Raw genomic sequence first — 25372 nt, 5'->3', positions numbered from 1 at the left:
CGGATATTTTGCCACCCTCCCCTGATATGTAAGAGGAGAGGCCTGTGCCCTGCATGTCCCTGCGGTAATCAGGCTCTGTTTACTTGATTAAAGAATAGGCTCTTTGGAATGCCGAAACACCTGTCTGCTGCTTTTATTACTATTTTTTCATTTTTAACATCACTTATCGCATTATTATTTCACTTATCGCACGAATGAAAACATTTTATTTATAATGTGATGGTTTTTGTTTTCTGTAATTTAGTTTCTTTACGAGTGAAAACTAACATGAATATTTTCCAAAAACTTCTAGCTGCATAAAAAAAAACGTGAAGTTTCACAACGTTTGAATTTAAGGTTATATATAAGGTTATATATATGTAAGGTTATATACCCTTTTTTACATTTTATTTACTTTTTGTTGTCAAAATTAAGTTTTTAAAAACGTATAGTGTAAAAAGCCATTTGAAGGCCTTAAAAATTAATCGCGCTAGCTCATAAAATAAGCTGCCAAGACATTACGTATTATGTGAGTATGTAGTGTGGTTACTCACACAATTTTTTAGACCAATTTTCTGATCATTTTGAAGATACTAGTGAAATGTATGGAATAAAGTTAAAAGAGTGCCGGTATTAGGATAAGAGCATTATCCAGGACAGGACAGCATAAAAAGACATTTCTGATCTTTTCAAAGAGACTATTAGACAAAAGGTTACTCAAAACAGTCAAACATTGGAAACTTTCTGAATGGAACAAAAAAAAACTTGATTTATTAAAAATAACTAATGAATATTATTCTTTTGTCAGTTGTTTGAGGTATTTCAGAGAAGTTAGTCATCAAATGTTTTTAATTTAAGCCAGTTAAAGTCTAGTTAAAGATATTAAAGTTAAAAAAAAAGTCACTTATATGGTATAAATAAACCTAATGGACAGAAATTAAAGTCATATTTGTTCTCAATACATAAATATATGTACGATTAGTTCAATAAAATGTTGCGTCAAAATATGTGCTCCCTTGTCTCATTATTTAGGAGATATACATTCTAATTTAGAAGAAAAACGAACTATTCTTATGCTTTCAAATAAGATCCATATTATGCCCCCTTTTTTGTTGAACTAACAGGTTTTAAGTTGCAACTAGGAGGGAAACTACATTCCACACATTCTCTTTTGTACTAGCTTTGATGAGCAGGTAGGCTGTCGCTCAGTGTCACGCGTCCCTAATGAAGCAGAAGGAAATCCCCACCCACTGCGGATTACGAGGGGGGTAAAATTCGTTTGAGAAAAGACTGACTCTTTATGGGTCCACCTAGTATTTCGGTGGTGACACAAATCAGAAATTCTAGAAAAACATGGCCGCCGCTTGGAAGGTTAAAGAACCTATGTGCCAAATTAGAAAAAAGATCTGACAAAAGCCTGGATTTTTGTAAGGAAAACTCCCCTATTTGGGGAGGGGGTGCCCCTAAAGCGGAAAGAATATTTCAAACTGTTTGACCTACATCGCTACATCGCGATGTAAGGATGGCGATGCATCACGATGTAGAAATTCCTACATCGCCCTGCCCCTACTGGGAATATAAAAGTGCTACTTCCTCAGCAGACATTGGGTTCTGAAAAAATAAATCATGTGCCACTTTTATGCACAGTTAGATCGATATATGCTCGGGAGAAAATTGCTGAGAAGTTTCTTCTTCATTGCATCGCATGAAAAAATTCCAGAAAAAAAAAATATCCAACTTATACCACAAATTTCAAAGAAAAAGTACAATAAAATGGACAACTTTAAGTTAGTACATATTTGTTCTAAAATTAGATACAGAAAATAAAATTAGATAATCTTAAGAAAAAGCTTACCTTTTTCTTTTTCCAATTAATCATTTGTTTTATTAATTTTACTTGTATGTAGAATGTTTATTTGGCCAAATTTATGCTTAATACAGGAACTTTATTATTGCATGCATTTCATACTTCATACTTTGAAAACAGTTCTCTGCCAAAATTGAAAAAGGTATTTGAAAATATAAATCTTAAAAAAATGCAAATGTGAAATAAATCTTTTGGTAAAATTAATTTAGTGTAATGTTTGTTAAATAATTATAAAAATATACCTTTGCTTTTTACCCCTAAGTTTTTATTTTTATTTCCAAACATGTGTAATATGAAATCAATGTATAATATACGAACATTTAGAATATTGTTATAATTATGAAAAGTCTTCGTCTGTCCTTGTTCCGATTATCTTCGTGATGTTGGATCCATCCTAAAAATGTTTTAAAAAGAGAATATATACATAAAAAGTAAAGGTTTAAGTCCATGGGTGTATGCCCTCATGCTCATGGATTTTTTTTCTATTTCGAGGAAAGTTTTACGATTAAATTCAGCAGTTTATTTCTGAAATAAAACATGTTTTCACGATTTCTTTCAAAATCTGAGTTTTTTTTTTCTTACGTTAAAAAGCTACGATTCGCTTGTGACTTTGAAAAGCATCTGATTTAATTTTCATATTTTTCAAAATATATGATTATTTCAATGCTGACACCTTTTTTTTCAAGCAGATTGCAAGAATGAGTTATTTTTACAGCGGATGAACAAAATTTTTATTTAGACAGCTAGACTCTCAGTTAGTTTCTGAAATTAATTTCTGAATAATATTCTAGAATTAGGGTTTCTTCAATTTATCGAGAATCAGCATTATTTAGCCATTAAACGAGTTAATTCTTTTGCACATAAAGTCGTGAATTTTCATTTTTTTGAGCTATAAAAAATCAAAAGTGCGAAAATTGTTAATCTGTGATTTTTTTTTAAAATTTATTTTTTATTTTAACCGATAGCCAAAATACACCGTTTTTTTTCGATTTTCGTGTTCCGTTTTCTTCACGAATGTTTTCTGAAGTACTCTCCCCCCCCCCCCTACCCAAATTTGTTCCAATAAAGTACTTATGAATTAAGTAGTGCTGAAACTGGTGATTATGATTTTATTTGCATATTTTTCAGAGATTTTATTGTGCTATGTTATCAATAAACAACATTTACTTACCGAGCTTTACCTCCTTAAACCACTATCAAATTAGAGTCAAAAACCCAGGGCTCCAACACTCGAAGCCACGCTCCATTTCATAAGTTAACTAGTAATTACATAAAGCTACCTTCTAGCTGATGGATAGGGATTTAGTAGAAAAAAAACTGATTTTTCTGCTATACATGGGGTAGAGTACTTACAAAATGGGGCGTAGCTTAAGGGTGTGTGTACTTCGGATTTTTTAAACTCAGCTGGTAATGATTTTAAGAGGGAATGCTTGCCGAGTAAAGTTGTTAATTGATAGTATAGTACCTTGAAATCTTTAAAAAATATTCGAACAAAATCATAAAATTATCAGAATCAATCACTAGTACAAAAATATTCAAACGTAGCTCTACTTACTAGTTTGGGACGGAGACGAAGGGAATATCACCTTTTAACTAAGCATATTTGATTTTTAAACTATGCAATTTTCTCACAGTAAATAAAAAAACACCAAGGGAGAAGAGCTGCTAAAGATAGGGGAAACCCAATAACAAAGTGCATTTTCTTGTTTGTTTGTGTCTTGAGAACTAATTGACTGATATCAATGGATTTTTTTTCAAAGGTATATAATGAAAATAGGGACTAGTGTGGTGAGCAAAGCTTGTTACATATATAAAGCTTATCATATATTTTCATTATCCTTTTAATTTTTCATTTATTTTCATTATCCTTTCAATTTTTCAATTGAAGTTCGGTTAAATTTTCAGACATTTTACTTTATATCCAGCAAAATCATAACTCCAACTAAAAGATTTGGATTTATTGGAAGTTCATCTATAAAATGCTTCTTAGTCTGATTTAATGTAGACCTGGATTTCTCACTTTTTGTTGACAATATCTTGAGGTGGCAAATATGGCAATAAAATTAATGCTGCATTTATTTTAGCTGTAGAAACTATGTATAATGGAAAAATTCATAATTATGACAAATCATGTAACACAAATTAACATAGAAAAACTTATAAATTTAGTGCATGAAGTGGGAAAATAAACAACAAAAAATGCTTATTATTGTTATTACAATTTTCAAACATGCTATACTATCTTTTCTTTTTAAATTGAGGTTAAACATTAAAGCTCTACTTCAGTAGTTTATTTTAATTTGAGGAAAAATTGAAAAAATATTGAAAATATTCTGCTGAAATATCAAGCACAAAGACAGAGTTCTTTATGGAAATTAATATTTTCTCTATCTTAAAATGATTTTATCAAATTGATATTTACTTTACTTCATGTTTTATGCAAGTAAAAAAAGAAAAAGCTGTACAAATAATGAACATAAGCACTTATTGCTAGAAACATCTGCCGCAGGGAAAGAGATTATATAAACAACGTGGGGTAAGCTGGTAAGCATATTGGGGGATTGGTATATAGTATTTGTTTAAGAAAATAAAAATGCAGAATGAAACAAATTTGAATTATTAAACTAAAAAATACACTTCGTTTAACAGAATTATTTTTGTAAAATTCATGGAGAAGAATGAAAACACATAACCATGTAATATATTCCATGTTGAAATTAAAAGCTTCAAAGTTCTATGCCTTTTATAAAAGCGCTGTATTTATCATCTGTGTTAGTTAAGCTACGGTAAAGTTTTTTTTTTTTTTTTTTTTTTTTTGTAAGTTTAAATTCGTGCAAACTCTTTAGTCATGTTTGTAATTTTTTTAACGAAATAAAGGAAGTACGCTTTTCGAAACAAATGTCAACGAACCAACATTTTCTTTTACAAATAAAAAAAACAACGCTAGCTAAGCCTAACGTGGAGATGACTCAAAGTTAACACGAACAGAATTCTAAACCTAATCGAACCGTTCGTTTTCAATTTTAATGTGTTTTAAATACAACTATAAACAGAACACTAAACAAAAATGTAACAATACATAAAAGAAGGTACATTGCACATACAAATTTCAATAAATACTAACCTTTTTTATGAATCCTTTAGAATAAATTGAGGTAAGATAATTTAACGAGCAAGTACAAGATTGAAACAAAAATCCCAGAATGCACTGCAATGTGACGAAATCGGGACGAAATAATTTCGTGAAAAATTTGAGATTTCTGGTTTCGTCAAATGTCACGTGATTCGGTGACGAAAGGATCGTCGAAAATAACGTAATAGTTCTCGAGGATTGCCGAATCGTCAAAATTGAGCGTTTCATTTTTGACAGTGTTCGCCGTACAGGGCACAAACGCACACAAGGGCGTCGCCTTCAGAAGAGTGAAAATTTGAAACTAGTTTTGGCCAGGATTTTCAGTCAAATACTCCACTGTGCGGCGTCCATGCAAATGTTTTTTTGCTGGGAACATGTAAGAGTCACACGGAGCTAAGTCCGACGAAACATTATGTTATTTGTTTGTCGTATCAGAGCATTGATCAATCAAACCGTGCATCCTCAACATGAAAGTCGCTTTCTTCCCCACGATGAAGTTAAAGCAGCAGCGCAAGAGGCTTTACAGGAGGTTGCGAAAAATGGCTGCCAGGAGTGCTTCTAAAAGCTATACGAACGTTGGCAGAAGTGTATAATCGTTCAAGGTGATTATTTTGTAGATAGATGTGCTTCGGTACTCAGGGTAAGGTTTTGTACTGTTTGTCCTCGAACTTTTAAATCATACTACGTACGTATGAGTTTTCAACTTACTATTTCATAACGTTTCTGAGTGACGGAAGTTTACGCGTATAAATACATCACAAGAGAACTTGCGATAATTAACTGAGGAGGTGTTCAAAATGAATATTTTGGTCATCTATATGTTCTTTAGTACATATGCGTGTACAGATGTGCCGAAAAAACTTGTGAAGTTTAAATTGGGTGATCGTAAAATAGAAATTAGGTCGAAATTTGATTTTTTTTCTTTTTTTGTTTTTATTAGAAGTCCTTATTGGTAGAAAGGAAGTAAAGTGAAATGAATAAATGATCCTTCAAATCCCTGGCAATCTTATCACTTTATTTCCGTTAGATTTTTTTTTTTTTTGCCATCGGCCATCGGCTATCGGCAATCGGCCATTTGGAGGAAAACCATCGGCAATCGGCCATCGGCCATCTTTGAACAATCGGCCAACAATAGGCATCGGCCCATCGGCCAAAAAATGCCATCGGTCGAGCCCTATTAAGAGGAAGAGAGGCGGAGCGTAATTAGTTGATCAAAAGTCATCAACTGTTAAGTTTTTAATTCAACGATTTCTTTTTCAAAGAATTATGGTTTTTTTCCTTATATATATATATATATATATATATATATATATATATATATATATATATATATATATATATATATATATATATATATATATATATATATATTCCATATAAAAATAACTATATCCCCTAAGACACGTTCTTTTTTCTTCTCTTCCGCATGAAAGAACACTTTCAACTCAGCATTCTGGAGTGACAACGGACCCTGCAGGCCCCGCTCTGGTTGCACCACGGGACTGAAGTGACTAAAATTCTATGTGTCCTTGACATTACCAAAGGTTTATTGATGTGAACATGTGAACGAAGACATTTTTTAGAAACTATATTATCCCTGGGAGTGTTAATGTCTAATCAAGTTTTCTGAGTCGCACTTGAAATTGTCTGAAATTTGTTATTCAGTGGTAAAATTTTAAAATTTAAATGTAAGTGGGAAAAATATTTAAAAAAAAAATGTATGTATTTTAGACACCATTGCTAAGAGATTTAAAGGCATTATTTTCAATTCTTGTTTAGGGTACAAAAAGAATGCGCATGGTTGGCATGGATGTTGGTTGTGTAAACAAAAAAGAAAAGCTAAAAAATCGTAAAATAATAGTTAAAAACAGCGAGAACGGAAGCAAAATTTAAAGAATCGATACTAAACGCGACAATTAAAAAGAGAAGGAAAGGGAAAAAAAACAAATAACTATGAAATATGCTCTTTTTTCCCTTCTTCCTTCTTTTAAAGAGTAATTACTTTTTTTGGAAACTTAATTTAAGTAAATTTTAGCAAATTTTGGAAAACTGACATCCCTGCTCCTAACGCAAATTCACGTTGTGTCAACCTTACTATAGTGCCTAGAACTTAATAAGTGCATGAACAAATTGAATGATAACGTTAGAATGGATGTAGGAAATTATATCATTTTAGTTCACTATATTTTACATTAAGGTGCTTAGACATTTTTGTTAATAAATGAGCAAGAACATTTTTGATATTTAAACGGCGAGATTTTTTTTTTTTTTTTTTTTTTTTTGAAAAAGAACAGCTGTTTTCGAAATAAAAGAAAATTGAATTGCAACTCACCACCATTTTTTGGATACAAACGAAATACGAAATATAAAGGAAAACTTACCGAAGTAAAGGAAGGTAACAATACGAATAACAAAGTCTTCAGTCAATAATAAAGTCTTGTACTTAATATTTCAGGCAAAACTCACAAAATGCAGTCTGAGGCTTGAATCACCGAAATGGCTTTTTTCCCCTCGAAATGTAGAATACATATTGCTGGCGATCGACGCTAAGCAGCTAGCAATTCTATTTGCTAATAAGATAGTCCAGATTATCTGTATACAGCATGCAGAGCAGTACAAGGCAAGAGCTAAATAATACTTTTATGAAAAGCTCAACTCCCCCCCCCCCCCCTACGAAATTGAGTGAAAATTGATCTTTTCCTCTCCAGGTCGAAATCCAAACAGGTTGTTTCTGTTTCTCAGCCATTTGCAAATCTGACAGAAGTATGAATCGTGCGGAGAGATTATGCTCTTTTATGGTAGCTCGATGTACTGCGAAACGAATAATTGAAAGAAACTTCTGCGCTGATGAAATGAAAGAACAGTAGTTAGTTTAGTTTAGTGCAGCTGTTTCGGAAATACTATCAAACCTTCCGAAAAATAAGCTTGAACCCCGGGGGAGAGGGGGGGACCACGTGCTGGTGGTCCTGTTGCCAGCCATGCGAAATCCTTTACATCCGATTTTAGTTTAGTTTTGACAAATATAAATGAAGCATCATAAAAATCTGTGTGCTTCACGATACTATTCCATTTCTCTATCCTCTGTCACAGATGAAGTCGGAAAGGAAAGGGCCTTGTGAACTTAGGGACCGGTCCTCCCAGTGGCGAATCTAGGGGGGCGGCAGTGAGGCTGCAGCCACCCGCAGACCAGAACTAAAATTTTTTCTTTTTTAATTTTCTTCATTTTTTCCCGTGTTTTTATTACTTTTTTTTTACAGCAGCAGCACTCAGAAAAAATACACAAAGAAAAAAAATTAAATTGAAAATTTTTATTTATTTTTGAATTACAGCCCTTAAATAAACTCTGGTATTCTTATGTCCTAACTAGTTTTGGGACAGACTAACTCATTCCTCCATAACCTCTCAATAGAATAATAATGTTTAGGATTATCTGGATGTTCATACACACACACACACACACACACACACACACACACACACACACACACGGAAGCCCACTGTCTTTCATGTCTTCCATTATCAAAACAGCATAGCTTCGAGGGCGCTCTGCTGATGTACTTACTATTGCTTTGTTCGAGTTCTGAACTCATTCGCATATGTTTGCTGTTTCTGTTTAGCAAGAGGGAAGGTGAGAGTCTTGAAAACAAGATTGAAAACAAACTAGAAAATTAAGGAACGAAAGAGTTTTCAGACTAACCTTCAAGAGCAACAATCAGAATGTAAACTATTCCAATTCCTATTCAGAGTCACAACTGACTACAACTGTATTTATGTCGAGGACTGCATACTAAGTGCCTTGCCTCCATTATTTTATATACCGATAGATGGCAGCACCATCACCGGATCGAACAGTTAATGAGAATTTAGAACTAGTCCAGGAGCTAATAACTACCTGTTGCTAGCACCCCCAGAGATATCGTTTCACTTGGAGGACATTGAGACCACGAGCATATTTAACGTCGCCCAGTCCCCTTTAATCACGACGGTGGGTCTTCGACCATCGAGGTTCGAACTCAGGACCCTCCGTCCCCAAATCCGACACTCTACCGATCGGGCTACCACGGCCCTAGAATGTAAACCTTGAAAAAGAAATGACATGCACGTGCCAGGCAAAAATGCAGTTAAGACACGGCAGCAGCACATCATGGATTCGAAACACATGGAAATGAAAAAAAACCTGGAGTTGAAAAACACCCTGGAGAGGAAATAAAAATAAAAACTGGAACGGGGAAATTACATCAGAAATTTTCAGGATAAATCCCATCAAACCTTCATAGCTCAGGTAGCCTTACTGCAATAATGCAATTGCGCTATACTTCACTCTGCTGTTGTCTCTAAAAATCTTAATTTAATGAAAATTGTATTAGACTATAATAATGTTCCCCAATCTTTTTATTTAAGTTACATTAGAAAAGTAAGGAATTGCCCAGCACGACTCGACCACACGTGGATAAGTGCCTAAGAAAGAATAGACACGCGAAATATCCATTTTGACTATTCCCGAATTAATTACAACGAGTTTTCTCGTGACGTCTGTATGTACGTACGTATGTATGTATGTGCAGATGTGCGTATGTGTGTATGTACGTATGTGCGTATTTATCTCGCATCACTCAAAAACGGTACGTCCTAAAAAGTTGAAATTTGGTACGTAGACTCCTAGTGGGGTCTAGTTGTGCACCTCCCCTTTTGGTTGCATTCGGGTCTTTCTAAAGGGGTCTTTTGCCACTTTTGGGGGGAAATCATTGTTAATTTCGATGTAAATTCAAGTGGTGTTATAGTTTGGCGGACACTTGGCAATATATCGCCAGTATTTTGGTCGCCAAGTTTTGTCGCCAACTTGGCTACAAATTTGGCGTTTTTTTTAATTTTTTAAATCTGGTTTCAATTTGGCCACTGTTGGTGATATTTAGAGAGTAAACTATTGAATTACATTAAAATTACCAATAATGGGAAAATGACATTAAATTGTAGTAAAAGGAAGTCATGTGATGCACACATCAGCTCGTTTCGGTTGTATTTTGTCTTGAAATCTCCGTTTATTGCAGAAACCCGTCAAATGAATTCTCAAGGCGGCTTTCTGCAGCAAATTTCGTTTTTATACCGATGAAACTTCTATGAGGGGAATTCAAAAGGAAAATAGGATTCCTTTTAAAGTATCCACTTACAAGATTTTTATTACAAAAACACTAACCTCGGAAAAGTAGTTACTAAGCAGTTTTATGACGATTTAACCTCCTCAACATTTACACTCAAAAAATATTCTGCAGTTCCGGAGCTCCCAAAAGTGATCGCACGTCCATCTGAAAAAATAGAGATCAACGAAAAAATAAATAAATAAATAAATAGCTTGAAGAAGTTGGCGAAGTATAATAATACAGGCTATGATTTTTTTTTTTTTTTTGTGTGTATCAAGATGAGTAGAATAAAAACTCAAACATTAGGCTTGGCCTACATGCATAGACGATAGGTTTTATTTTGTCTCGTTTGGTTTCGATTATTTCTTTATTTTGTGTTCCTCATTTAACTGATGTTTCAACTTATTCGTTAATCTTCTATACATATAATAAAATAAGATGTTTGTGTGTGTGTGTGGCGCGCTTCCAGGGAAAACGGTAAGGCCTAGAAAGATGAAATTTGGTATACAGGTGCAGTTTTTACTGAAGATGTGCACCTCGGGCTTGGATTTTTGATATTTTAATTGAAAAAAAAGTTATTTAATGTTTTACGTGTTTTTTTGCACTTTTTACCTCACAGACTCCGCACCAATCGCACCACACAAATAATTTTTGCACTATAGTGTAGGAAATTTAATTTTAAATATGATGAATGAAAAAATTTTGAAAATTGAGCAATTTTTGTATTTTTTATGAATTTTTGAAAAAACCTTTAATTTGCGCTTTTTCCTGGTTTTGTTTTTACTTCCTTTTACAAAAAAGGAAGTATTGTATTCGCGAAAAAAATTTCACTCAAAAATCGCCCTTAATTTCCATTTTGCTCACCCCCAAATGAATGTTGAGTTTTTTTTTCGATTCGATCACATGCGGAAAAGTGCCTAAGAATGTATAGACACGCGAAATATCCATTTTGACCATCACCGAGGTAATTACAACGACTTTTCTCGTGACGTCTGTATGTATGTGCGTATGTGTGTATGTGCGTATGTGCGTATGTGCGTATGTGCGTATGTATCTCGCATAACTCAAAAATGGTATGTCCTAGAAAGTTGAAATTTGGTACATAGACTCGTAGTGGGGTCTAGTTGTGCACCTCCCCTTTTGGTTGCTTTCGGATGTTCCTAAGGGGGTCTTTTGCACCTTTTTGGGGGGAAATCATTGTTAATTTCGATGTAAACTCAAGTGGCGTTATAATTTGTCGGACACTTGGCGATATATCGCCAGTCTTTTGGTCGCCAAGTTTTGTCGCCAACTTGGCGACAAATTTGGCGGAGGTTTTTTTTTTTTTTGGTTTCAATTTGGCCATTGTTGGTAATATTTAGAGAATAAATATTGAATCACATTAAAATAGCGAATAATGGGGAAATGACATTAAATTGGAGTAAAAGGAAGTCATGTGATGCACACATCAGCTCGTTTTCTAATATCATCCCTCTTCAGAAGAAAAAAGTTCTCAAAAATACGCAATAGTTTTTTTTTTTACAGTTTTTTTAATGCTGAACACATTATGTCTTTCCACGCATCGGTCGAAAAAAGCGTTCTTCAATCTTTTATGCCTCTGACGTCACTATTTGGATTTCGATTCGATATTTACGATGGAATCTTAATCGCAAATGATGTTATTCTTTTTTTTTTTTTTTACTATATAGCTTACTTCTACATTTTATGACGTGTGACCACGTGTTTTTCCGGCAGCGCTTGCTTTTTTTTCTTTCATTTTTGTTGTTTTATTTAGGGATTGCATTTATTTCTTTTTCCATCCCCCCCCCCAACAAGCAGGACGTTTTGCTGTATCTTTATTACGTTAGATTTCATAGTTGTGCGCATTTAATTCAATGAAAACAGCGAGATTTTTTTTCAATGTCAAACGCTACTTTTTGCACACTATGGGGAATTTTAGAGATAACTTTTTTTTGCTGTACTTAACTAAAAAAGCGGGTTTTTTTAGTGATCTTCGTTTTTATTAGGAAATGGGTCGGAAGGTTAAAATAAATAGAGACGGATAAGAAAATTTAGAGGTAGATCGTAAAGATAGATAGCCTCTGAAGGCGGCAATCTTGGCGTAAAAATGTGAATGGCACAAAAAAATATAAGCTGGATTGATTAATACCGCAGCCAAATTTATTTAAACAGCCACCGAAGGCGGCGAACTTGAAGTAAAAAGGTAAATGACAAGTTAGTCAAACAGCTGCCGTAGGTGGCTACTTGCATAGAAAGACGAATGGCGTAAGAGGGCGAACCAGCTGGTTACCGCAGGCGACTATGATAAAATAAGATGTTTGTGTGTGTGGCGCGCTTCCCGGAAAAGCAGTAAGGTCTAGAAAATATTTTATTGAAATTAATAATGATATAGATATAGATTGGTTGATACCGCCACGAAATTTTTTCAAGCAAATACCGAAGGCGGCGACATTGGCGTAAAAAGGTGAATGATAATATTGATATATAGAGAAAAACATTGATTATACCGTCGCTAAATTGTCTAAGCAGCCGCCGAAGGCGGCAACCTTGGCGTAAAAAGGCGGACCAGCTGGTCGCCGCAGGCGGCTAGTGTTTAATAAATTTAAACATAAAGATAATTTGCCTTTTTTTTATTTACAACCTACAACAGCTTTCAAAAACTTTTTTTTTTTCAAGTTGAAAGTTTTTTTTTTATTGCTTGCAAAAACCTTTCAAGGACAAAAATTAAAAAAAACATTTATGCAAAAAAATAAATAAGTAAATAATTTTTTTAGAATCAAACCAAATCTTTATTTGTTTTTGCAATACAATAAGAAATGCCTTGAACTTTTTTGCGCACCAAAACCTTTATTAATTTTTAAATTAGGAACATTTTTTTAGTTTACCGAAAATTTTTAAAAAGTGCACTTGACGGGTTTCTGAAATAAACGGTTCAATTATCTGTTTTGTTTTGAAGGTCTCTAGTCTTCGCTTTGTGCATAATTTTTCACAGTGGCGCCGACTCCATGGGGCCTGAGGGGGCAGAGCCAAACTCATAAATTTATCGTTTATTTTCCTTAATTGAAGATAGTTTACCTTGTAAAATACATTCAGTAATGAGTTAAAACAAATAATTGCTACGGTAGTAAGCAGGTTAAGTGGTAAGCAGATAGTGTGAATAATGATGGTGTCATAGTGCTGCAAGCATGTTTAGAATTTGTCCTAGTGCGCGAACTTACGGGTTAAATCTGTTGCCAGTGTGCAGCGCCGTGGCGAGCTCATCTAAGTAAGTGTTGGTGATCTGGAAAAAATATATGAGGGTTTGATTTGTATATTAAATGGTAGGCGTGATAGTGTTGAATACGTTTGGGAATTGTGTTTAAAAGAAAAACCTTCACAAAATGATGATCCTTCGCTTCCTCGGTACCGACGTAAACCAAAGAAGTATGAAAACAACGAAGCCATCTCACCGCACGCTTTCAAAATCCCAAAGGAGTACTACAAGGCACTTTACATTGAGGTTTGTGAACTGGTGCAATCTTGCATTATTGGGCGGTTTACATCAACTGAACTCTCACAGATCATTGCAGTTGAACAAGAGTGCTTGCATTTATAAAACAGAGGTGAAACAAATTTTGAAAAATTTACTGAGTTTTCAAAAATAACCTAGACATTAGGAGACTGCGTTTACACTTGAATATACTAGCCGGTATAACTAATGAAAAAACAACAGGTCTTTAAAAAAACATGCGTAAATTAAATTACCTTTTCACGAAAATACTGTGCGTGTTTGTAATTATTTTTTCCGTTTTTCAAAGTCAAAAAATATGTGTCAGGCTTGTCGAGTTTTCGGGGTTCTTATGTTGATTATATGATTTTAAAATGCTTAAAATGCGACCTGGTGGCTCCCTGACCCCTGGGTTTTACAGACAGGAACAAACAACTCTTGCCCGTTTTCGTAGTGGACATCTTAAAACTTTAAAATTTTCGGAGGGGTCGAAGACCTTTCAGACTTGTTCCAAGTGTTCGGTTGAGCAGGCCTCGCCTGACCATATACTGTCGTGCCTGGGGCTCTCCAGGAGGGATTTGACTGAAGACCCAGTGACGGTGCTGGATTTCTTGAGGGTAAACAAACTCATTTACCTGGTCTAGCTCTGCTGACCATGGGGGCATGCAACAACAAAAACAAATTCTTAAAAAAACTTTAAAACTCACTATTTTTCATCTCAAATTTAGAAAATTTCCCCCGGTTTACCCCCCCCCCCCAACCCATTATTTCAAATGTCGGGGTCTCTGGGAGTGCCCTTCCATTCAAGTCAAGTGTCCTTCCTACCTTATAATATCAATGCCTAGCTACGGCACTGCACGGCTCCCCATAAAATAGCACAAAAAAATCTCCTACTAAGACAAGTGATATGATTTAAAAGTTGAACCAGAAAATTTGTAAACCAATTTTTAGATTCTTTTACTTCGAAAACGCCGTGTCACATACTGCTTGTTTGTTAAAATTATACACACTAGAAAATATGGCATTTTCAAGGTACAAAAATCTGATCTTTATTTGGGGTGGGGGGACCTCCGAGGGATTACATAACCCCCTAAACCCCTGGTGATGTTCGCCCCCCCCCCAATAATTTTTGCAAGTCGGCGCCCCTGAGTTTTCAATTTTGCATTTTATTTTCAAGTATTCTTTGACGATGATTTATAGTAAGTATTACGTATAACCTAATGCAGATTTAATCTTGTAGACTATTTGCGAGAATTTTAAGATGCATCTCAGGTAGCTGAATAAAGTTCTTCGACTAGATTTGTACCAATAGTTTTGTAGCTGTTTAAGATTAAGTATTTTTCATACCATTTCACTGTGATTTTTCCGTTTCTAGCGTGCCCCAGAATACAAGATATGAAAATGGCGAAAAACTTTTATTGGTGCATCAATTACCGGGTGACTGGATATCCCAAACCAAACAGGACGTGGTATTTCAACGATGAAATACTGAATAACCCTGAAATCCAGGATCTGGAAAATATTTGGACGAAGAAAAATCCGTTTCTAGCTGATGGTAAGTTGGTATTCATTCAAATAAAAAAATAAAATCAAGTTGAACGTTACTTACAGGTCACAATGGTTAAGAACATTCCGATTAACTTTCACAACAAAGTGGCGAGAAACTCAGATGGCTGCTTTTATTTTTCATACTTTTTCAATTTATCTTCCTATGCCACAGACAATCGTTTGACATCATACGGAAGGATTTAGTTTAGGTCATCACAATAATCTATTTAAAATAAAAACAAAAGGAAGACACAACCAGTGCTAAATCCATTCATGTGGCACTAAGTAAAAAACGCTAAAGACATTTAAATATTTTTAAAAGATATTTTGGAATAAAAGAAAAGTTTTTAAGGAAAATTTTGCATGAGTGTAAGTAAGTCAAAATTTGATTCAACTTCCCAGTTAGGGGTCTTCTTTTAGTGCAAAACCACCGACTAGTAAGGCACAACTGGCAGTCAAAATTTTCTTCAAGCGTATAAAAGTAAGGATTTCTTCACAATCTGCAACTTCATAAATTTGTGGAGCACGGTTTGTGTCACGTTTATGCAAATGAAACACAAAAACACAGCATATGATATAAAATAGCATCATGAAACAATAATAATCGCTCTGTATTTTTTTAAAAGAGAGGAGGGTTTATCAAAGGGAAAAGAAAAGAAAAAAAATATGAAGAAGAAGAAAATGTTAAAATGACATTAAATGACTTATTCTGATTGGATAATGTTAGCTATGTTTATCTTTCATACATTTCCAACGAAAATGAATGACATTATTTGCATGTTTTGTGGAATATGTCCCCAATCCATTTTTATAGCTGTGGCATTTTCACATACATATTTTTGCACTTTATATTATGAATATTAAACTTGTACTTTTAATTTTTATAAATCTGCGTATAAAGAAGTATTATGTATCACAATATAAAGTATCATTTTTTACAAATTCGTTTTTGCACTTAAAAAGTATTTCATCTGTACGTGTTGCGATCGTGACTGTACGTAACTACTTTTTTAGCACAAAAAACATTTTCAGAAAGTTTATACTTCATGTTATGATACATAATGGTTCCTTATATGGAAATATATACAACATTAAAAGCCTAAGTCCAGTGGTTCAGTTGTAGCTCTTTGCGCACCTGCACTGCAGACCCGGGTTCGATTACCGGGTCAGACACGCTCGTCTCAGCCTTTCGTCTCTTCAGTGGCTCGATAAAATGAGTACCAAACGAAACCGAACACGGAACCTGGGGGTTCCGTGTTCGGTTGAACATCTGCCCTGCAGCACCCCAAAGCTCCACGGTCAGGTAAACTGAAGTGGGGTACAGCAGGCTTTGGGCACCATACGCTGTTGTGCCATAAAGTTTACTTTAGAAAAACCCAAAGCTTAAAATTCCTGAAATAAAGTGCAAATATATAAGTAAAAATGTCCCACGTATGAAAATTAATTAAGCATATTTTTATATATTTCTTACATATACATGATTTTGCACATTGAGGTATTTTAATGACGCAAATCAAAACATTGTTGCGAGGCCTTGGGCGGTCACCCACGCCCATGACGGTGAATGATGTAACTAATTTAGAATACGTCGATGTTAAAAGGAAGCAACAGATAAAATTGAACATCCGTGCTAATTAACTTAACAAGGCATTTTTGTATTTAAAAAGCATTTATCTTTTTCGCCTGAATGGTATAAATTTGAAGCATACGGTTTACTGCCAGAAAAAAATATCTCGGAAAGATGCTGTAATATTGAGTAAGCATTTTGCAGTTCCTTACTAACGTTACCTTTGTCTTATTAAATTTGTTCGCGTAAGCTTTCTTTTACGTTTCAGAAACTGTGGGTGGAACTCGCATTGAGATATTCTTTCGCTGCTAGCGAATCTTTTAATTCGCCTCCATCAAAAAAAAAAAAATGTTATTATCCGTAGCAGAGCAGTAGGGTTTACAGTCAAACAAACAGCTTTAATCAGAGAACACTCATTTAGTTTTTATTTGTCGATTTTAGTTGAATTCAAACAGCATGTATAAAGCAAAACTTAATTTCTAAAAGAATAAAAATGAAAGAAAGCATCTGTTTTCTCCATTTGTTTTGAAAAAAATACACTCAAAGTACAAGTAGTGGATGAAATTCTGGATAGATACAAAAGAAAACTTTTGAATGTTATTCGCGTTGAGAGCAAAAGAAAATTCGTAATGAGGCATATTTATTCAAATTAAAGGCTCTTTTGATTCTTAATGATATTTACTAACCCCGACGCAACAAGGAAGTGGGTTATAAGTTCGGCATGTTGATAGTTTTTTTTTTTTTTGCACAAAAGGACACCTGATCGAGAGTGTTCTGAGCTAGATCTCGTCTGTGTATGACTTTAATTATCAAAGGTAATAATTAAGAACCTCGAAAATTGGAGTTAAATTCACCATTTTGGTAGTGAAAACATGCTCGCACGTTTAACATATTAGTGACAATCGAAAGTACGAAACTAACTGCATTAAATGGAATTTGCTTAAAACTTCTAAGTTATGCAGAGCTCAAATCATAATCTTTTTTCGCTTTGCAAATTTTAAATACTATCAAAGTCTTTACTGACGCGATTGGTAACGATGTATTTGTTGGCCGACAAAGGAAAGTAAGCTCAACGATTAAAAACTTTTATCTGTTGCCAGTTTCTATTTCTTAACGAATAAAATATATTTGTAATTCATTTTAGTGCATAAGGAGAAATATCTTTAAAAGAATTCTAAATTTTCTCTTTTGATTCTGCTGTTGTGACTCGTAAACTTCCTCCTCTTTTTCGTGTTTCCCATATTATCAAGAAAAAATGTAAATGTATTTTAATTTGATGTGTTTTGATCCCCGAAGTTCATCTTTATATGAGGTCGGCAATCAGGATCGTTACATTAATAATAATCTTTTTGAGCAATCACGATTGCTTAATGTTCTCACTTGACTGTTTTTGATGTTACGCTGATTTTATTTTCCCACCAGCACCCTCTGCCAGCACCACCGTCGCGTCGACCGGCCTCACGATGCTGCTCTTCTTGCGAAAACCGTCTCCAGGTTGCGTCCATATCCTACACACACTCACATACACACACATACACACACTCATGCCTGCGCACAGACACAAACACACTCCTACACACACACACACATACACATACACACACTCATGCCTGCACACAGACACATATGCCTACATACACACACACGAACGCCTACACACACACACATGCGCGCGTACACACACAGCACTGCATACACAACACGCACACACATGCATACATACACACATATACACGCACCCACATACATGCGCCTACACAAACACACACGCGCATTCATACACACACACGCTCGTGATTGCGAAAAACATAATTTGAATTCAAGATGCCAAAAATTCAAATTAATATATATATATTTTTGTATTTCCAGGTTGTCTGGAGTTGGTCCGAGCTTCTCAAGTAAACGAAGGTATCTACACTCTTGTGGCAATGAACCCTTACGGAATGGACAATTTTTCGATTGAAGCAAAATTTCACAAAGGTAATCAATCTAACACAGATTGCGTACTATATGATGCACAAGAAACACCTCAAAATCAAAAATGAAGTCTTTGAACTAAATATGTTAAAATATCACACACAATGTCAATAAGCACAAATATAAAAATTTAAAAAAAAGAAGAAAACAGGCAGACCGTTTTCGAGGGCAATGGGGTTGTTTCCTTCAGTCGAAAGTACTACTTTTAGTCACTGAAATTGATAGAATAAGTAAAAAAAAAAAATACATAAATGAAAACAATAACATGGAGCGAAAAAAAAACTTTCATTTTCCCAACTTTTAATTTTTAACTAATTTCTTAAATGTCCGATTTTGAAAATAAGGCGTGGTTTTTATGACGTCACCAATGATGTACTTTGGCGCATCTGTATACCGCGTTTCGAAGTTATGATAATCAAGAAGCGAATTAAATATTGCTCTCCACGCTTGCTACGAACCATATCGTTGCCAACGCATGTAAGTAAAGATGCGAATTAAATATTGCGCTCTGTGAATGGTACCAGTGTATGGCATATCATCATGTATGATGTCATCGGCAGAAGCATAAACAATGAAAGCGCACCAATTAAAATATTTTTTTTAAAATATTAAACTTAGTCAAATTATTCAAAAAATGGTCAGATCCAATGTTTTTAAACATGCTCTTTCAGAAAAAAAATACTTTTAAAATATCGGAAACGAGCTCATTGTCCCCTTTGTCAGCGCCAATCAAAGGAAAACAAATACTGTTGTAAGAGGTCTGTGGAGTCATAGTTGGACTGATTTTGGGTAAAGGAGTCGGAGTCAAAGGTTTAGAGTTCTTAGAGTCGGAGTTGGTTATTTTCCCTCAATGTCCGCAGGCGCAACTCTGCAATTGCTTGCGGAGTTGGAGTCGGCTGATGTTGGGGAGAAGGGAAGAACTCCATTTAGAACCTTCGGAGTCGAACGTTCTAGAATTTCTGGAGTCGGAGCCGGTCATTTTTCTTTCGACTCCGTAGCCCTGATTATAATTGTCAAACTTAAGCACTCATGAGACGACTTCCAATCAATCAGGCTTCAGGAGTTACTGAATCTTTGCAGGAGCTTCAATTTCTACGATTCTACTAAATAGTCTCAAATTTGCATTTCCAAATACATCTCTAACGTCAATCGTAATTCCCCGAACGCTGACCCTTGATTGTTTTTGGAACCGCCTCTTTAGTATTTAAGCTTCAAACTCCCTATAATCATTCTTTCTGTTGCTAGTCAATGGCGAATGTTGTTGTCGCTCGTGAAACCAGACAGCATCCTCATTTAAATAATAGCCGATGATCGAGTAACCCGCGTGTTTCAGCAATGAAACTCGTGCCACGGCGATTCTCGAAAAAATGTCTCGGTGCGTAACGCTAAGTTTTTTATTTTATTCAAGTAACTATTAGTTAAATGTGGGATTAACTGTTATGCTTTGATATTTTATTAAAGCGTGTATTATTCCCCAACCTCAACAGCATTATATTTGAAGGCTTTGGTTAGCTGAAAAAAGTAAAAAACGTAGCGTTTCGCACGTGACATTTTTTCGAGAATCGCCCTTTGGTAATGTTCAACCATGCAGGGAAAGGCTTTATTGCGACAAGGCTGAACTCGATCCGGTAACTTAACTGTTTTACTAGTAAGACTGTGTCATTTCTGGGGAATGAAGAAACGAAAAAATGGTCAACAATGAACACTACCTACTGGAGTTCATAGTTAATCCACTGGAGTTAGGGATACAATTTCAACTATCAAAATAGCACCAAACAGGCAATGGCTTCGTTCAAATGTTGATGAGTACAAGCAATTTTCACCCGTCATACCTTGACAGGCGACTTTCTAGTATCGTAATAGTTTTTGTTTAAACCTGCTGGCATTGTGTGTATCATGTAATAAATAAATAACTTTGTGAAACAAAGTAACCATAAAAAACAACTTAAATTGATGCACAAGTGTTGCTAGAAGTTGCAGACACATATTTCGGAGTTTCAAGGAACCGCTTTTTCAAGGCAAAAAAGGGCGATCTAATGGGTGTAAAATCATCCAATGAAAGCCAAATCTGTTATTATGTTGTGTGTAATAGTTTAACATTTACTAACTTACAGGGTTTGGTTTTAAAGACTAATTTCGTGTTCAGTTATTCAGGACTCGGTGGGCAGTCAGTTAGGTTAGGTAGTAGTTTATAGGAAGGACCAACTTCAAAAAGTTATTAAAAATTAATAAATCGTTTATGATAGTTTATCGTATAATAATTAATTGCAGTGTTTATATTATAATTGAGTTTAGTTGGTTTTTGTACTGGAATTGAAAAATAAATTTAATTTATTGATTTGTGGGGTAAATCGTACCGACGTAAATGTGATCAATTATTTTTTCTTTTTACTTCCTGGGTGTTTTTTTCTTTTTTTTTTTTTTGCAGGCTTTTTTTTTTTTTTTAATTTTAGAGTCATTTAACTTTTGCATTTTAGTGGCATTAATATATAAAAAGAGTATGGCTCATGATAGGAAGACCTTGCGTTTTTCTTGAATGAGAAAGCGTCGACTAACGGAGTCTGAAAACGACAAAGATGAGAGCAATAGAGAAATAAATAGGGCACAATGCCTCAGAGAGTATTCCGAAAACCTTACAGAAAGGCTTTTTCAAATGCGCTTATTATTTACAGAGAAAATTGTTTTCATCATCAGTTAGACTTTAATAAAATTATGCTTCCCGAAAGCAAATGCACGAGTCACTAAAGAAACCAACCCAAATCCCTGAGCGCTAATTTTAGAGAGTCAACAATTTCAAGAAAATAAAGAAATTGCTTAGTTCGAGAGCTGAAACTTTGTTGAACTTTATATGAACAGACCAAAAGCTGAACCAAAAAACTTTCCAAACGCATCTAAATCGAACTCCTTTTGCATAAGGCATTTCAAAAGATATTCTATTACTTAGTTCTATTATTGTTTCATATTTAAGAAATGATTCATATTGAATAAACTTTCGTAACGTCATTTAAGTAACTGAAAAAAGTCATTGAATTTTGGCGAGCAAAAAAAAAAAAAAAATCGCGATGCTTAAATTTTCGCGATTATTACGAGCTTGTAAAAATTGCTTAAGTTAAAGCCTCGAGAAATTTAGTACTTTTACAGCATGTATTTGCTTGATACATTTTGTCTGAATCTCAATTTATTGCTGAATTCCAACTGATAGAAAAAGTAACTTTTAAAACGAATGAGAAGGTTTTTTAGTTCTTCAATTCTTTTCCCACTACGTGATATTTTTGTTCGAATGTAATAAATAGTGTCGTTCAGCAACATATTTTTTCTCTTATTCTGCGGGACTTGTTGAAAATGTTCGAAAAGCACGCTCGAAACACTAACACCACTTGCACCATCTTCGCAATGACTCCGCGTAGACACATCCAACTGACGCGAAGGGAGGGGGCACAATTTAATTTAGTTTTCCTTTGATCAGGATAGATGCGAGTCGCGAGGAACTTGATTAGTTTTTGGATACGTTTTGATGCGTGGAACTTGCTTCCCGATTTTTATGTCGCGAAAACAGAGCAGCGGTATGAAAGGAAAGAAGGAAAGAATTCATGTGGCAAGAGTTTCATCTTCTCAAAAAATATAATATTGAATTGCATAGGCTTTTAATTTCTCTCAAAGCGTTAATATTTGCTACAGAGAAACGCATCTAGGACATTGAAAATCAGTATTCAGCGAAAGTTTTGTGTTCAATACTTTACATGTACTAGTATGTAAAGCTTAATAAGCGAAACGGATTACATTTTGATTGTGTAAAGTTGTTTAGCTTAGATGATTGATAAAGAACAAGCCAGGGACTACGAATGTAAAAAAAAAACGAATGTTAAAGTGAGAAAGGTATGCAAATTTCTTAAGTTTTCTGTAGCGAGAGTCAAATATTTCAGTTTTAAATTCATCATCCTGTCTCACAGTTATTATTTTGTTGCTATTTCTATTCTTTTCTTTTGGAGAATGATACGACTTTAACTCTCAATTCTTTCAATATATTAAGGTTTGAAATAGTTGTTTAAAATACTTTTGCGAGCAGGGAATGCGTATATCTTCTTGAATAAAAGGGATAATATCTCGAAAACATAAACAGTAATTCCACAGTAAGTAAACTTATTTCCGGACTTTATAGCTTGTTCCCAGTTATTTACGCTGAAAGATGGTCAAAAACTTCTTTTTTTTTTGTTTGCTTTCTCAATTCATTGTTAGCTTTCTAAATGCATAAATGATTTAACTTTTATAGCAAAATGACAGCTGGAGCATACCTTTTATACAACAAAAGTTACTGAATATTTGGTCTTTTATTTCTAGAGAAACCCCCACAAATGTCAGCTTTTGAAAGCGTCCCAATACTTTTCTTGATATAGTGTACAAGCAAAATTCTGCCCTTTTCCCACATACCATTTTTGAGTTTCCAATCTTTATGTTCTCGAGTTATGCTAGTATGAGACAAACAAACACACGTGCGAACTTTTATACATACGTCATAAGAAAATTTGTTCTAACTAATTTTAGAATGGTCAAAATGTATGATAATACTTTTGACGATAAGTTCATAGCTGCACATACATGTACGGATGGAAAAAAAAAAAAAAAAAAAAACTGCTCAACATTAATTTGAGAGATGTAACGAAAAGAACCGTTACATTATTCTTTCTTTGTGGTTTTCTAATATATTCATTTGCCATATTTTTCCAGCGCAATACTTACTGATAATTTATTGATTAACCGTTTCTTTGTAACAGAGAAGTAGGATTTTTGGGAGATATACTGGGATTTTTCTGAGGGTTTTTGTTTAACTTTCATTCTTGATGCAAATGTCTTCGGTAAATATCTGTCACGGTCGCCTGTTTCGCCATCAATTGCACAAAAGTTTCGAATTAACGAATCTCTCTCTTCCATGGATATCCGTCGCTGAGGGAGCTGTTTTTTGATTTGTCCCTAGGCACCCCTGTCGAAAATGGCAGGGGGGCATTCAATTCAAAATTATTTGGCATAAATACAGGCCCCTAAAAAATGCTACATGCGCGATTTCGAAAAATTCAGCTGTCGAGAGTGGTCTCCTGTGATTTGGTTTGCTGTGTGTGTTTGTATGACGTCCAAAGGGTGGTGATAAGAGGAAATTAAATTATTGGCATCGGCGAATCGCCTGATGCTTTCAAGAGGAAAAGTGGTGCTGCAACTTCGGAATGTCCGGCGCCTATCTGTTTCAAGAAGTGAAATGATTTTCCACATTTGTGCAAATGTATTTAATAGTGTTCCATCGATGAAAATAGTGCTCCATCTTTGAATTCCCTCGAACGAGGGCTGCAATGTCATCAAAACAACGATCATGGAAAATGAACTTCGTCTTATTTATTCAATTGCTTGATCCGCCGAATACGTTTTTTTTTCTTTTTTTCTTTACTAATAATTAAGCTGAAGGGCGATTCTCGAAAAAATGTCCCGTGCGTAACGCTTAGTTTTTTATTTTATTTAAGTAACTATTGATTAAATATGGGATTAACTGATATGCTTTGATAGTATATTAAAGCATGTATTATTCCACAAGGCTTTGGTTAGCAGGAAAAAATAAAAAACTTAGCGTTACGCACGGGACATTTTTTCCAGAATCGCCATGAAAGTCTCTCTGTCTGTCAGGATCTCTGTGACGCGCGTAGCGCCTAGACCGTTTGGCCGATTTTCATGAAATTTGGCAAAGAATTAGTTTGTAGCATGGGGGTGTGCACCTCGAAGCGATTTTTCGAAAATTCGATTTTGTTCTTTTTCTATTCCAATTTTAAGAACATTTTCCCGAGCAAAATTATCATAAGATGGACGAGTAAATTACCAAGTTATCATAACATGGAACCGTAACATGGACAAGCCAATTGGCGAGAAATTCATCATATATTATTTGTAAATATACTGGCGAACCAAAATACCTTTTAATTTTCTACTACGGGCAAAGCCGTGCGGTTGCCGCTAGTTTTAAATAAAAGGGACCATCATTGTGTTTCAACTAAAGGACATCAATTCGCATTCACTGGATTGAAATTTATGATCCGGAAATCCATTTATATTTCGATTTTCCAAGAATGTTTATAAATTTCTAAGCGATGTGTAATTTGTGAAAAGATAATTTGCAACATCATGTATAGTTATTCATTTTTCTGAGCTCAGTCAGTATTTTAATATATGGCATCTTTAAATAAATAATAAACGAGGAGATAATAATGCCTTTTTGTACGTCTTTATTGCATTTCCATTTTTCATACAATTTAGTATCATTTAGTAGTTATACTATTTTTACAAGAGTGAATGAGTGAAACAGGAATTTAGATTAAAGATTTAAAGAAAATTACTCTAGTTGAGTACATAACTTCCTTCACCTCGTAGAAGAAAAAAATTGGTTGTTTTGAAAGAATCACAGCTCAACAATGTATACTGTTTCCATCTTTAAATACAGTAGACCCTCGTTTTACGCGGGGGTTACGTTCCACGGAAATGCCGCGTAAATCGAAACCGCTTAAATTGAAACCTAATTCTAGTGTTAAAATAGGGGTTTGGTTCCGTAGATAACAAAATACTTCATTCTAGTGATGACTAATTGTATAATAAGTTTAATGTGTACTTACATCGATTTTTATGCAGAACATGTATAAAAAAA

The 25372-nt window shown here is 34.5% G+C and overlaps 1 protein-coding gene across 1 annotated transcript in view; it reads left to right on the top strand.

The window, feature by feature from the left end:
• LOC129224093 (BDNF/NT-3 growth factors receptor-like) overlaps positions 1–25372 on the top strand; it is a 183083-nt gene that overhangs the window by 80925 nt on the left and 76786 nt on the right. Inside the window, exons 3-4 of the mRNA XM_054858498.1 lie at positions 14980–15159; positions 18589–18699. Of these exons, the coding sequence (XP_054714473.1) occupies positions 14980–15159; positions 18589–18699 (291 nt within the window). The remainder of the gene's footprint in view (positions 1–14979; positions 15160–18588; positions 18700–25372) is intronic.

This window comes from Uloborus diversus, chromosome 6 (genome assembly GCF_026930045.1).
Source record: "Uloborus diversus isolate 005 chromosome 6, Udiv.v.3.1, whole genome shotgun sequence".
NCBI classification, from domain to species: domain Eukaryota; kingdom Metazoa; phylum Arthropoda; class Arachnida; order Araneae; family Uloboridae; genus Uloborus; species Uloborus diversus.
The sequence above is the reverse complement of the archived record's forward strand: the minus strand, read 5'-3'. Positions and strand labels throughout refer to the sequence as shown.